Source organism: Mesocricetus auratus, unplaced genomic scaffold, assembly GCF_017639785.1.
Source record: "Mesocricetus auratus isolate SY011 unplaced genomic scaffold, BCM_Maur_2.0 Super-Scaffold_100004, whole genome shotgun sequence".
NCBI classification, from domain to species: Eukaryota; Metazoa; Chordata; class Mammalia; order Rodentia; family Cricetidae; genus Mesocricetus; species Mesocricetus auratus.
In genome coordinates this window covers 70,262,801-70,276,970 of record NW_024429189.1, presented here as the reverse complement: position 1 = coordinate 70,276,970, position 14,170 = coordinate 70,262,801, and the positions used below count along the sequence as shown (strand labels likewise).

At 40.7% G+C, this 14,170-nt stretch overlaps 1 protein-coding gene across 2 annotated transcripts in view; it reads left to right on the top strand.

Annotated features, from left to right (window-relative positions):
• Pdhx (pyruvate dehydrogenase complex component X) overlaps window positions 1-14,170 on the top strand; it is a 68,087-nt gene that overhangs the window by 17,111 nt on the left and 36,806 nt on the right. For both annotated transcript variants that reach the window (XM_040745931.1, XM_005064855.4), the window contains exons 2-3: window positions 315-395; window positions 13,808-13,908. In XM_040745931.1, coding sequence (XP_040601865.1) covers window positions 335-395; window positions 13,808-13,908 — 162 coding nt within the window. In that variant the 5' untranslated portion in view covers window positions 315-334. The remainder of the gene's footprint in view (window positions 1-314; window positions 396-13,807; window positions 13,909-14,170) is intronic.

Below are 14,170 nucleotides of genomic sequence, written 5' to 3'. Positions count from 1 at the left end.
CACATTTGGAATGTGTGAGCTGTGCTGCACAGTCCTCGAGAGTTCATTGGGACAGGGGACATTCTGTGTTGCTCTGGTTTTCTACTCCAATAACTTTCATGTAAGTTGTAATGTAAAATTCACATGATCTTCCAATGAGGTCCTATACAGTGAAGACTCTTGGGAAGTCTGCTGCGTGATCAGGTAGTGTCTCCATTAGATGTCTAAGGAGAAAGTAGTGCCTTAGCTATGCTTCACTGAGAGATCTTGTGGGTCAGGGGTACATTTTTAGATCACTTATTGGGCTAAATAATCTTTTCTGTTTTCAATTTCAGCGGATCCTATTAAGATCCTAATGCCATCACTGTCTCCTACAATGGAACAAGGGAACATTGTGAAATGGCTGAAAAAGGAAGGTGAGCAGTGTGTGCCAATGTCTTCCCACTTGCTCATTTGATCATTTGATTTCCATTACTCCATGTATTTGATTTAAGTCATGATGTAAAGGAAGAAGATGTGTTTCTTTGCTGGCTAGTGTAAATTTATGTAAATAAAAACTTCCCATATTGGTGTATTGGGGTTTTCTGGGTTAAACCATGTCTTTTTACTTTCACATAATGGTGAACATTTCAAGACTTTGCCTTTTAATGTTTAGTTCTTTTCATGGTCTTTGGTTTCAAAATCACTGTTATTCTGCTTAATTTGTAACCTTTTATGTATCTGCATGTTTTCATAGAACTAGGGAAGTTGGGAGGGGTGAAAGAACAAATAAATAAGAATATAAAGAAACGCTTAAAAAAGAAGTAACAGCAACAGGGAGGAGCATAGTTTGCTAGCTACTGGGCCGTTAGGCTCTGTAAAATTGTGTGTGATGGGTACTTCAAAACACAGACTGGTGGAACAGAATAGAAAATTGGATAATAAATACGCACAGATGTTTTGAGTTTGAAAACCACACAATATTAGATTCATTGTTTGTGTTCTGTCGAGACTAAATTACAAATAAGTCAGATACCATATAAAAATAAAAACATTTGTTGCAAGTACTAGGAAAAAGCTTGATAGATTCCTCTACAGCTGATAATGTTGTGAATTCCCTGCCTCTCAGAATCCATAGGCAAAAATGGGAAAAATTGTTAAATTTGCTGAAAAAAATTACTTTGCAGGGCTTGAGAAAATGCTTAGCAGTTAAGAGCACTGGCTGTTGTTCCAGGGGAAGAACTCATGTTTGAGTCCCAGCACCCATGTGGTAGCTCACAACTATGTGTAACTTCAGTTCCAGGGAATCCAACCTCCATGGGCACCAGGCACACAAGTGATACACATGCGTACGTGTAGACAAAACACTGACGCACATAAAACAAAGTAATAATGTGTTTATATAACAGAAAACATGGTAAGCCACATAAAAAGAATCTAGTGACAAATTGAAAACAAGAATATTTGTGGCTTGTATCATGAAGTGTGAATGTTCCTAAAACAATTCAATATATGAACAGGTGGGTTACAGAAAAATGTTCCAAGTTCCAAATTGCTCTTAAATGTGTATCAAAAGATGTTTAATCTGTGTACTGATAAAGTAAGCAAATAAGTACTACTGAAATATCATGTTTCGCTGTTATACAGAAATGTAGAAGTTTGACATTTGATCTATGGATGGAATGTGGAAGTGGGTGCTCTCAAATACTGAGAATGCAAAATAGTCTAAACGCCAAGAATCCTCAATGTCTAGAAAGATTATGTTTGTATTTACTCTCTGTTTCCAGGGACACACCTTAGTGTTACACTGGTAAAAATAAGACAGAACAAACCACATGTGAGGCTATTTATTACATCCCTGTTTACAATAACAGAAAATGGAGGCAGCCCAAATGGTGGTGAAGATGAGAGCTATTGACTAACTTTTACAATGCCTATAATGGTATAAAGAAGTGAACAGTACCTCCTGTTGTGGAGTGATGGTCAGTGAAAAATCGCAGGGTAGAGATGAGGACAGTGTGATTTATCACAACGAGGAAGGTCAGTGCCCAGGCTGTGGCAGCCGAGGACTGTGGTAGAGTCAGTGGTAGAGCACTCACCAGCAGGTGAGAGGCCCTGGAATCAGCACCAGGGGAAGGATAAGATAAAAACTTAAAAACACCAAGTGCTTGTGAAGAAGAAGACAGGGTGGGGTCGACAGAAAGGCTAAAAGGTGAATGTCTCTGAATAGAGCTCTGGTTTTCTCCTGGACTTTGGAAAAATACTTGTTTCTGCATGATCTTAAAACAAAACTAAAATGTAAACGAGCCCTAATGGGGAGACAAATTGAAACAGGTGAACCTCATCATATATCTGGTTGTGGGTAAGGCTATTTTAAATGTCAGTAAATTTGCCTATCAATGCCTAATATATTCTAGCTGAAAGAGCTCCAAAAACAATCCGGAGGGTGAATGATGGTTGGATTGTTGGTGTGAATGTCAGGCTTCTATATGTATTTTCCAGAATAAATCAAAGGAGTAGTTGAGCTCATGGATTTGGGACCCTGTGCTTTGTTGTGGGTCACAGATAAAACAGGTGAACAATAGCAGAGGTTAAACAAAGACACCCCGTGACAGTAATTTTCGAGGTCTTTCCTGGAAATATGTAGAAACAAGAACCAACCTAGCGGTCATGAGCACTGCCATAAAGTACCCTGCTTTAGTCTCTCCAGTTCCAGCTCCCACTGAAGTGAGTGAAGCTCCTTGGAGCTTGGCTATTGCTAGAGTTGGAAGTGTGCCTGTGAACCTACAATACCCTGTTAGTTCAGGAAGCAAGGACACAATCAAAAACCTAAGAGGGCATTTTATAGACCTCAGTACCAAAGATGGGGTAGTTTAAGATCAATAAGGATGATGAACAGTGTTTGAGTGTACACTAAGTGTATTTGAACCCTAAGTTCTCCGTTACACTAAAAACTAATAGTAATTGGAAAACTTCAGAGGATTTTAGGAAATTAAATTTTGAAGCTAGTAATAAGTGGAAAGCCTCAACTATCCTTTCCCATCTTTCCTCCAAACTGTAGCTGAAGGTAACCACATAATCGATAAGAAGAAATGTCTCATTGTTGGCCTACTTAAGCTGTTAAAAGTGTAAAAGTCATTCTAATGTCAGTGTGTTCACTATTTTACTGTCCGTTGTGAAATAATAGATGTAGCTAGTGATCGTCAGTGGCTGCTAGCTCAAGATAAGAGAGGCAGCCGGGGAGCCTCTGCTTCCTGGTGTTAATATACCCCACCTGTCACGAACTGAATGTACTTAATTTAAGCCTGCCACGATCAGGATACCAGTGAAAAGTGGAGCATGTTTCATGACACCATGAGGAATGCTCAACAAGCCATAGACTGGGGAATGCTACAGGCCAGTTTCTTGAACAAATAAATTTCAAGAGTGGCATGTAGGGAGGCTGGCCTAAACCATAAAAGACTTAAGAGGCCAAGGCTGTGTGCAGACCTTATTTTGATTATGATCCAAGCAAACAGAAGAGACATTTTAAAGCTGACTGGATTTTGAATGCTATGAAGGAACCACTCTCTTTAGAAGTCTAAGGGTGCTGTAGTTCTCTCCAGGAGCTAGGATTTGAAACACTTGTGTATAAAATAATGCTATGACTGTGATTAGCTGTGAGATGACCGTGGTGGGAGCTTTAAGGCCAGGGACAGGGGTGGGTGAAACAAGACTGCTTATGAGCCTCTTGATGATGTGACTCATGAACGTCCCTTGCCACTTCTGTGTCTGTTTGAACATTTGTAATAATGTATATATTTTAGAAGTTGTACTTAGTACCTGTGGAATACAAGCTAAAGTGAGAGACCACTCTTTAGTGCTTTAAAGCATCAGATGAATTTGGTTGTTGGTGTTACTAAGTTATTAAGAATACTTGATGCAAAACTGTCTTTAAAGTTGTGTTTATCTACTTACTGTATGTAGCAGCCATCTTTCCAGACCTCAAGTGTCTAGCATGGTGCTTAGAAAAAAACAAAACAAAAAAACCCTGAGTTTCCAGGCCAAGGAGGTGAGTGTGCTATGACTCTTATGATAGACAAGGGGAAAAAAAGTACCATCAATGTGAAGGAAGCTGGGAAACACCCTCTAGTTTCTGGACTCTTCTTTTTCCTTTTTCCAATTTTTGGTCATTGTTCCATTGGTAGTAAAGAGTAATTGTTGTGCCCAAATTCTGAACCTCCCCAAAATCACCGAGACCCCATCCAATGCAAAAGCAAAGAGTCTTTAACTGTATTAACTTCGTTCCTCCCTCCATCTGACATGGTGGATGGAGGGACAAAGATTTTATTGGGACAGAGCAAGGGGAGTGTCTAGGGGTCCACAACAGTCTCAGGATTGATGCACTTCTGGGCTTGAGCTACCTGTCCTCTGTTGACTTGTCAACTGGTTGCTATGGCTTATACGCCCTCCAGGGCAGTTGCTGTGCTCTGTTACTGTAAAGCACATCCAGAGCCTGGCAGCTAACTTCTGATTGGTTCTTTGCCTCGTGGAAGGTATCTGACCTCCTAGTGAGGTCCTGCAAGGTCAGACGTGCTGAGTCAGAGGCCTACATCTTACTGGGTCTTGTCTGCAGCCTGTCATGGATGCTAAAACAGGGAGCTGTGTGAGGGTCTGGTCCCTTCATAATTCCTCCAGATATTGGCCACTGGCAAGTGTCTTATTACATGATGTCTAGCTATCCTTCCTTCCTCTTTATTCATGCTCCAACATTGAAAGAAAGAGGACAAATTTTTAATCTGTATTCAAAATCAGTAGGTATACAGAGAAATTTTAGGCAACCAGGTACACTCTCCCTAGTGTTTGTCTTGAGGGCTGGTCAAGCAAGTGCTAAAAGAGAACAGAGGAGGGAAGAGCAAGTGGCTAGCTCTAGCAAGGGCTTTGAGGTGTCCCATGTGATGTGAGCACAGATGTCTTTAGAACAAACACTGCTGGTAAATGGTCCAGTCTGGTGTTTAGTGAATAGTACATGCAATGTTGAGAGCATGGACAAAGATTGTAACCCTCACCGTTATGTTCTGACTCCCAGAGGTCTAGCATTCATGATGTCACACTTCTGCCACTGATAACATGTGTGGAGACCAGTGAGAGAGTGGGCAGGTATTTAGTTGAGAAATGTGCCAAAGTCCAACAGGGTTCAAGTCCCAAAAAGGAGATGTAGAGTCAGTGAGGGGAAGAGAGAGAGATACAGACAGAGACAGAGAGGGCTGCCTCCTCAGAGAAAAAGAGAGGGAAAGTAGGCAGAGCTTGTCTCTTAAAGGGACCTTTGCACCTTTGTGCTGAGCCATGGTACTGCCTGACATAGGTCCTAGGTCTCCAAGTGGTGGAACCAGGTTGCATTTGCCTGGATGGTAACAACTCCCATAACGTATGTGAGAATCGTTAAAAATGGAAGTAAAGGGGTGCTGGAGAATTGTGATTCACAAAATGAAAATGCTGGGCCTTTTGAGGCAGCCGTGGTTGCCATGTGGTTCATGCCAGAAGTGAGCTTGCTAAATGAGCTTGGTGGGTTAGGACACGACTGCCTCTCTTTGAGAAAAATCTGGTGCTAGGAAAGGCATGAAGATGCAAGATGCATGACAGAATGGGCCTCAAAGCAGAAGTTTGGTCATAAAGATCAGGCCGGGATGGAGGTAAGGGGTATGGTATATTACAAGATGCATGACAGAATGGGCCTCAAAGCAGAAGTTTGGTCGTAAAGACCAGGCTGGAATGGAGGTAAGGGGTATATATAGTATAGCTGACGGGCCTTGGATATTACATTTGACTGGTAGCATTGCTTAGCTCTTTTTCTTTGTGGGAAATGTGTTTGTGCATTGGTATGCTTTCTTCCCTGGTTATGAGCAGTTTGGGCAGCTGCTATAAGCAGTTCATTCGTGAGCACTTGAGTAAGGCCAAAAGCCTGGAATGTGACAGAAATCCTTGAAGGCTTTAAAGATGAGCTAGCCAGTCCCTATAGAATAAATAGACTTTTAAAAAAAAAAAAGTGAGCAACTGCCAAGAGTCCACCCGGAGCAGGGAACTGAAAAGTGGAGCCATGCGTCCTACTGGGCCTGAGCTGTGACTCTGCCACTGCAGAGAAGGACACAGATTTGAGCTGGTCGAGAGGTGGGAAGACAGAAACCAGGGGTTAAATTCAGGCTTGGGTGTGGTTGGTTTGAGATTTGAGGCAGGATACTAAGTGTGTTACAGAGCATAAGGAGTGGGTTGGAGACAGAAGTGTTAGTCTTTAGCATATGGGTAGAGTTCAGTGCTGTGTTACAACACAGTTATTATTGACTTGTCAATCTGTGTATAATAAGAATGTCTATTCCCTTAAATTTCCTCTCATGGGCTAACCTTGTGAGGTCTTGGGGTTCAAATTTACAAACAGGACTTTGTGAGGGAGAACTCAATGACTGAAGCAAAGGGTCCTCAGTTTTTAATACCTTTGAATTATCTAGCCAAAGCCATCCTGGTGGGACACAGCCTATAATCCAAGTAGGATTCCAGGGTTCAGTCCCATTTGCTGAGGGCTCAATCCCAAACTTAATGATGTGGCCAGAAGTGGTCATCTAGGAGTGAAACTCAGAAGCATAGCTAGTAGGCCTATTCCCCCAGGATCTGCCACTAAACCCAAAATATGTAAATTTGAATTTATTAAACATATAAGAGAAGGAATTGAAAATGACAACATAGACACATTATGCAAAAACACCAGGCAGAGAGAAGACCAAATGGAAGTTCTAGTCATGAAAAGTGTTGACCATAAAACTGGAAAGTAATGCTGAAGGTTGGGTAAAGTGTGATCACATAACTGAACAGATTTGTGAACTGAAGAACCAGTTCCGTGCCTCACAGGGAGGTAAAGCAGTGGGAGATCAGAAAGAGAAGGCTAAAATGAGACATCCAGTAGGGCTGAAGGAGAAAATAGAAGACAGAAAAGATTCAAAGAAACGTCTAGCAGTGCCTTCTGGAACTCTGAGAGTCATGTAAACCAAAGCCAGTGCTTGCTTTGCATGGCTACTGCCGTTGTTTAAAGTAATTATCAGTGGCTAAGGAAGTAATGTGATCCCTGGGAGTCATTGTAGCTTTCTTTCCCTCTTGACTTAGAGCCTTGTCTATTTCCGTATTCATTACTGCAGGGAGTTGGTACCCTTAAGCAAGGATTCAGAAAGATTAAGTTCCTTCACGCTGAGAATTTACAGGCCTGTGGATGTGAGTGTCGGCTCACTGGAGGTCTGCTGAGGTCCTCCCAACGGAACTGGGCAGTGCAATCAAGAGGCAGATGAGTGCAGTTCAGCCATCTGTTCTGCTTTTCCTACAGTGCACACTTTTCATGTGTGGCAGGCAATGATGTAGTTTCATCTTCTGGAGCATAATTCCCTGCTGTTTGCTTTTACAATCATGTATGAAGCCAGCTTGTGTGTGTGTGTGTGTGTGTGTGTGTGTGTGTGTGTGTGTGTGTCTGTCTGTCTGTTGTTTAGTAATATATTGGAAGTAATTGAGACCATTCTTAATCCTTGTTTCTTGGTAGTTCAGGAATCCTTTAGAGATTGTTGTCACTATGATCTAATGTGCTGAGTGCAATACATCTATAATAGCTTGGTTAATTCCTTTTGTGTTGAAAACAAATATATATTCTGGCATGTATTTTTTATTCACTGTCTTTGTTTGATAGATCTTTATTGACAATAGTCGTTATAATTTAAAACAATTATTTTAGTATTTAAAACATGTAAGAAGGTTGAAATTGCAAAGAAAGACTAGATAATGATCTGATACCCTCTAAGCAGAGTGTGATCTTCATAAGCGGTTCTCAGAGTCTGAGACGTGGTAATTACAGCCGTGTCTGACAATGCTGCCATGACTACGTATGTGTCAGATGATAGAGGATGCAGCAAGGTGAAACCTGCCCTAAGATTCACACCTGTCCACTGTGTCTGAATGAAATCTTGGCTTCAGAGTTCCAGCAGAGTTCATCTTCATTTTCTAAGTTACAGAAAAGTAAGATAAGAACATATACATTAACTCCACCTTTTGAATGGGTGAGTCAGAACAGTGTTGTATTTTATATTACAGCATAATTTATATATTTAATTTCACTCTAAGACTGGGATAGAAATACCATAAAGATAGAGACAGTGCTTTGAAAATGTTAAACTGCTTCTACGATCCCAGTCTCTTGAAAGAGGAGTTGAGCTGGAGTGGAAGTTTCCTATTTTGGGGCATGTTTCAATGTTTTTTATGTGATCTCAGTTTACTTTTCTTCAGTCGGAAAATCAAGTGTATTTTAAAGACTCTTGGTTCCTACTTTGTGTAAGTCTGTTTTCTGCTCTGAGGCAAAGCCCTGTGGAACAAAACTGAGCTGAGACAATGGTGCAGAGGTTGGGAAGTGCCTGGCTGGCACAGGCAGAGTGGGGAGTGTGTTTCCTCAGAATCCACTCTTATGTCCTTCCTTAGCCTGAGAACTGTGACTGTGTCACACCACTTTTGTGTAAGTCATAGATGATCTGTAACTGGTGTCATGCTACTATGCAAAATTCTGAAGCAGGGGTTCTGAAGGACACTGTGTCTGAAGGAAGCTTCATTACCTGAGTAGGTGCCACCAGAGTTGTCAGAGTGGTTTGTACTATAGCAGAGGCCTTGGCTTCTGTTTGTGATGCTAATGTGGAAAATTTGAAAAGAGAATTTCACAGTAACCCTTGTTCAGTACAGCACTGTTTTGACAAGTTTTATCAAGGAAGTAGTTTACATTCCCATAACAATCATCGATTTTTGGCACACTTCCATAAAGGAATGGATGATGTGACTGTCAACACAGTCCAATTGTAGACACCTCTCACCCCAAAGACTCTGATGCAGCCACTTCCTTCCTAGTCCAGCTCTTGCCAACCTGTCCTGCCTATAAACTTTTGCCTTTTCTCGACGTTTCTTCTAGAATGTAGGAGAAAATGGGCTATTTTGATTGGCTTCTTTTATCAGCCTGGTGGTCTCCATGACTCACTGTATCACAAAAGAGCACATTCTCCTTGACCTTCATACAAATCTAACTTACCGGCTCTACAGAAAACAGCTAGCTCTCCTCCACACACATCTTTGAAACAGATGGCTAGGCTTCATTTTTGGTAGAACAAAATTGTTTTGTAGAAGGCAGGGGATTGTGCTTGTTAATAAAATGAACATCACTGTTAAATGTGTTTGAGACATGTTTAAGAGAGAGGGTCGTCTCTGTGGACCTCATCCTCAGTTCTGTCAGCTGCCGATCGGGACAAAGGACCTGGATGATGCTGCTGGCTTCGGTGCCGGGGAGCGGCTCCCGGGCGGGCCTCTGCTCTGGCCCCTCCTGGGGCCCGCACTCTCGCTCCGGGCCCGCTCCACCTCCAACACTGACATGGACCAGGAGGAGATGGTACAGGAAGCAGAGGAGCTACTATCTTCTACAGCCAACCATGTGGTGCTGAGAACCCACCGGTGAGCCTCAGCTAAGAATGTCTCACTAGAACATAAATTGCTGGGCAGGATTGAACCCTTTGGTGTAGCCACTGCTTTCTTGGTGCCTTCCATTCTCGTGTGTGCATGCTGTACATGAGTGTTTGCTGAGTGATGTGTCCAAATGACAGACTGGGATGAGGAAGGCTGCTTCTGATTATTAGTGGCTTATTAGCTGGCAATATCTCTATCTTTAGTTTTAGCAGGAAATGTTGCATATGCTATTTAAAGGTGTATGTGAGTTTGTTAATATAAAACTTCCAGGTCTGTGATCTTGCTTTTCATAGCCAAACATTCAGAATCTTCCTGAGAGTTGGAGAGATGCGTAACTTGGTGCAGACCGTTAGCGTCTGGGATTGGAGACAGCGAGGTTGGCAGAGGCTCCTCAACACTCTGCCAAGCAGCTCAATGCTAAGCAGTACTGGAGCCCTGGGTTTGGGTCTTTGGGTTTCATTACTCAGTCTCAAATACCCTGCGTACACTCACAGTGATTATTGCTAGAGCTTCAGTCTTGTGATCATTATCGACAGTGGTTCCTCGTGTAGTAATTATTTTAAACTCCTCTGTGGTTCAGCAACTGCCTGGCTTTTCTGTGTCTTGCTCTTTTGATCACACGTTCTCTTGGCTCTCTCAGCCTGCTCATATTGCTGACCTAGTCTGCAATGTGAATAGAGATGTGGCTTCACAAAGAAAGAAAAGAAGTGTCTTTTTCAGATGTTACACACTTGCTGCAAATCAGATGTTATACCAAAGTAAATGTAAAGAGCAATTTAATATTTTCCTTCTGAGGAACTAATGATTTCTGAAGTTAGTGAAGTTTTCTTTCTAAAGCATTTCGATCTGAAGTTTAGCAGGGGGACACTGCCTGAGACTTGGGGAATGGTGGGTTATAATGAAGCTTATGACTGCTAACTAGGAGAAAGTATCAGCAGCTGCAGAGAAACATTCTCGGGGTAGTTTGTGATTCTCTTCTAGTGAGCAAAGGATCAGAAAAGCAGAGGTGAGTCAGTTGAGTGACTCAGAAACTCACATGCCAAAGTATATTTGTACATGGTTCTTTAAAGGTTGTTGGAATTTAAATGAGAATGAAAAGTAGTACATTATTTTATTCTCTTTCTTTATGGCCAGAGTTCATTGTCTGTGCATATAAGAAGTATTTGAAAAGTTGCTTAGTCTAGTCACTTCTCCCATTGCTCCAACAGAAACACTGGGGCGAGGTCCCATTGGAAACAACGTTTTCGACTCTTTTAAAGCACTGGTGATTAAAAAAAAAAAAAAAAAGATGCACATGGCTGGAGCAGAAGGGAAGCCTGGCAACAGCTCTCCCTCCCTGCTGACAAACACAGGTTTCTGTGGTCTGTCCCTGCCTTCCCCCAGTCTGATCCACGTGTTCCACTGGTGCCTGGAGTGTCATGTTCTCTTCCCAGGGCTCTGGGTGTGTACATTTTTGCCTGGCACACTGCCCTTTGCACTTGTCCACTTGAGGAGCTGACCTCTTCTTCTAGGAAGCTTCTCTCCCCTTCTAGAAACTGAGTTAGATGGCCCTCCTGAATATTCTCCGGGCATTCTGACTTCCTACTCTTCTGTCATCTCTAGCTGATTTTCCCTGGGAGTACAAGGAGCTTCTTGAGGGGAGAAATTCAAAAAAGCAAACCTGCTCTAGTTTCCCGCTACAGCATCCTCAGCGGATAAACAAGTTTTTTCAATAAATATTTGTTGGCCAGAAACTTCCTTTTGAGGATAGATGAGGTAGGAACCTTTTAGGTGTTCAGTAAATACCAATCTAACAAGTAAGTTTACTTCATTAAAATGCTTACTATTGGATTGGTAGTTCTGGGCTTCTGGAACGGAGGTAAAACCTCCTGATTGTTCATTTTGGTATTCAGTTAAGTTTCCACACCTTAAATTTTCATGGCATATTTATTAATGCTTTAGGTTTTTCTTTCATTCTCTTACTGTTTTGGTCAATTAATATCTCTGCTGCATACAACTGGGGACTATGTGTGAGTAGGTATGCTATATATCTCATATTTTTCTGTCCCTGTATTTATCATTACGTTTTGGTTTGTGTCTGTCGCTTATATGCCTCATTTGCAAAAATTTTAATTTTGCGTTCATTTTGATAATCTATAACAGATGGTTTTAATTCACTTATACTTACTGTGATTACTTATATACTGGGCTTATTTCTGTAATTTTTTTAGACTTTTTTATTTTTTATTCTTTTTATTCTTATATGTCCATTTTCTATGAGACAATCATTTTGTTGTTTTCTGTTTTTTCTGAGTTTTTAATCCTGTAGATTTTATTTGTATTTTAAATCCTTAAATTTTGCCACTTGAATCTAGAGTTAATTGTTTTTCTTCTAGCTGTACCAAAGTGGTGGGCACAGTTAGCACTCACTGAACCTTCCCCTTATCTATCGTGTTATCTCTTGGAGTTTGTTTTTACTTTTTAAAATCTTCAAGTGCTACATTTTAAATGTGCGATGAGTATTAGCGCCTTCAGTGGTAACTTGTTTCTTGTGTTCATCTGTCCTGCTCCTTTCCATCTGCCCTGTTTATGTCTGCTTCTCTTGAACTGCATTTTGTAAACTATTTGTAAATTTTCCTACACTTTGTTCCTAAAAAATACTTGACAGTTCATCCTTAATTTATGGTTTGGCTGCGTCTAAGATTGCAGACGATTTTTGTCTTCGGTGTAAATGTTCCTTCCTTGTCCTCTGATCGTGCAGCTGCTGAAGTTTGCTCTCTGTCATTCCACAGAGGTAATCTGTTTTTTCCTCTGATAGCTTCTTAAAATGTTTTTTTTTTCTGTTGTTCATAGTGTGCAGTCTCTGTGGATTCATGTTTACACAATGTAATACACTTTTGTTTCCTGCTGAATATTTCATCAAAGTAAAGCACATATAAAATTGAAGCCCATTTAATTTTTATATACATATATTCCCTTGTTCCAAGCCTCCCTCCATGCCACAAGCCTGCTTTATGTACCTGTACCCATTCTAGTCAGCACAGCCATTCAGAATTCTTCACCCTGACACCCATCTGGTACTGGGAACATCTCAGCAATGGTCTCTTCTCACCTGCTTCCCAGCGGTCCTCTAGCCCCTCTCCCTGAAACTCCTGAGAAAAACATTGGCCTCAGATTGTCCCTCACCTGCTTCCCCTTCTTTAACTCTCTGTTTGCCCTCATTGCTCTCAGTGCCTCTTTCATTACCATGCTTTTGCTGTGTCTCATTGGTGCCTTAGTTCAGTGGCTTGAGTTCTTCGCACATTTTAAAATTTTTTCCTTGACACTATTTTGTTTCGTTACTATAATTTTTTTTAAAGCCCTAGTGTTTGTAATGGCTATTTTACCTCAAACTATTTATTTGAAAATATTTGCTATTGTGTCTTTTCTAAAATTCAGTTTCTGTTCTAATTATTGTTTGTGTGTTTTGCTTCCATGATATTAGATTTCTTAATTTGCCTGAAATTCGTGTATTGTGATTTGCTTTTGAGTGGACAGTTTCTTTGTTGTTTCCGTGTCTTTCCTCCTGCTTGCTCCCCACACCCTGGGTTTTGTTCATGTTTTGTCTTTAGGGGTAGCTTGCCATAGCTCATGTTGTTGAGAGATGTTTCAGCCCTCCCATTTCATATCCTTCAGCCCCTGAAGAAAGTCATAGTCTGTCAACAAGCCTTGATTGCTCGCTCATTCTGCAAATCTTTCCATGCTTCTTAGGCCAGAACCCTGCAAGTCTGCAGTGTTGGATCCTGGCCCCATATTTTGAGTTTCATCTCTTTTCTGTTGCATAGAAATGTATTTTATTTTCTGTTTATCCTTTTTATGCTTTATTTACTCGTGCTATGTATTGCTATCAGGGTTTCTGAATTTGCCCTAAAGTGTTAACCAAAAAGTATTAAATTGATAAAGCTTTTCTCTTAATGGAATAGTCAAATTGTGCTTTAAAAAAAGGGAAGGTCACCTGAGAGGAAGAAGGATCAGGAATCCAAGGCTATCTTTGTCTGTTCAACCTTAGCATAGACAACATGAGACATCATTTCAAAAGGAAAAAATAAAAATAAACAGACTTGGAATCTTAATCCTAGAGAAGAAATGCATTTGTTATTATCTCTATAAGTATGAATTCATTTTTAATATTCAGACTATATTTGTAATCATTTTTATTGTAGCATATATACTTAGTATAGAGCTTTTAGAAGACACAAGATGTCCACATGAGCCATGGGTTGAATGCAGTATACATACACATACACACACTAAATAATAAACAAAATGTAATTTTAAATTTTTTCAAAAAACAGAACAACAAAACAAACTTGATTTTGTTTTTTAGGTGAAGCTGTGAGTGCTGGAGACTCATTATGTGAAATTGAGACGGACAAGGCTGTGATCACCTTAGATGCAAACGATGATGGCATCTTAGCCAAAATAGTGGTAAGACGTGACTGTCTTTCCTTATGTAAATTCCTTACATAAAGCCCCTCCTGTTTGTCTTGTTATTTACTGTATAATACATTTTAAAATCACATGTACAGTGTTTAGTGCCAAAATTTAGTAATTGCTCTTTTCCCCTAGATTTTTTTTGTCATGTATATGATGGTTTTAGGATAGAATTTAGGCCATTTATACAAAAGCAAATAACTTAGCCGGCTCAAAGCTGTAGGTGCGTAAAGCATGGCTTTGGGGCTGTGCCATG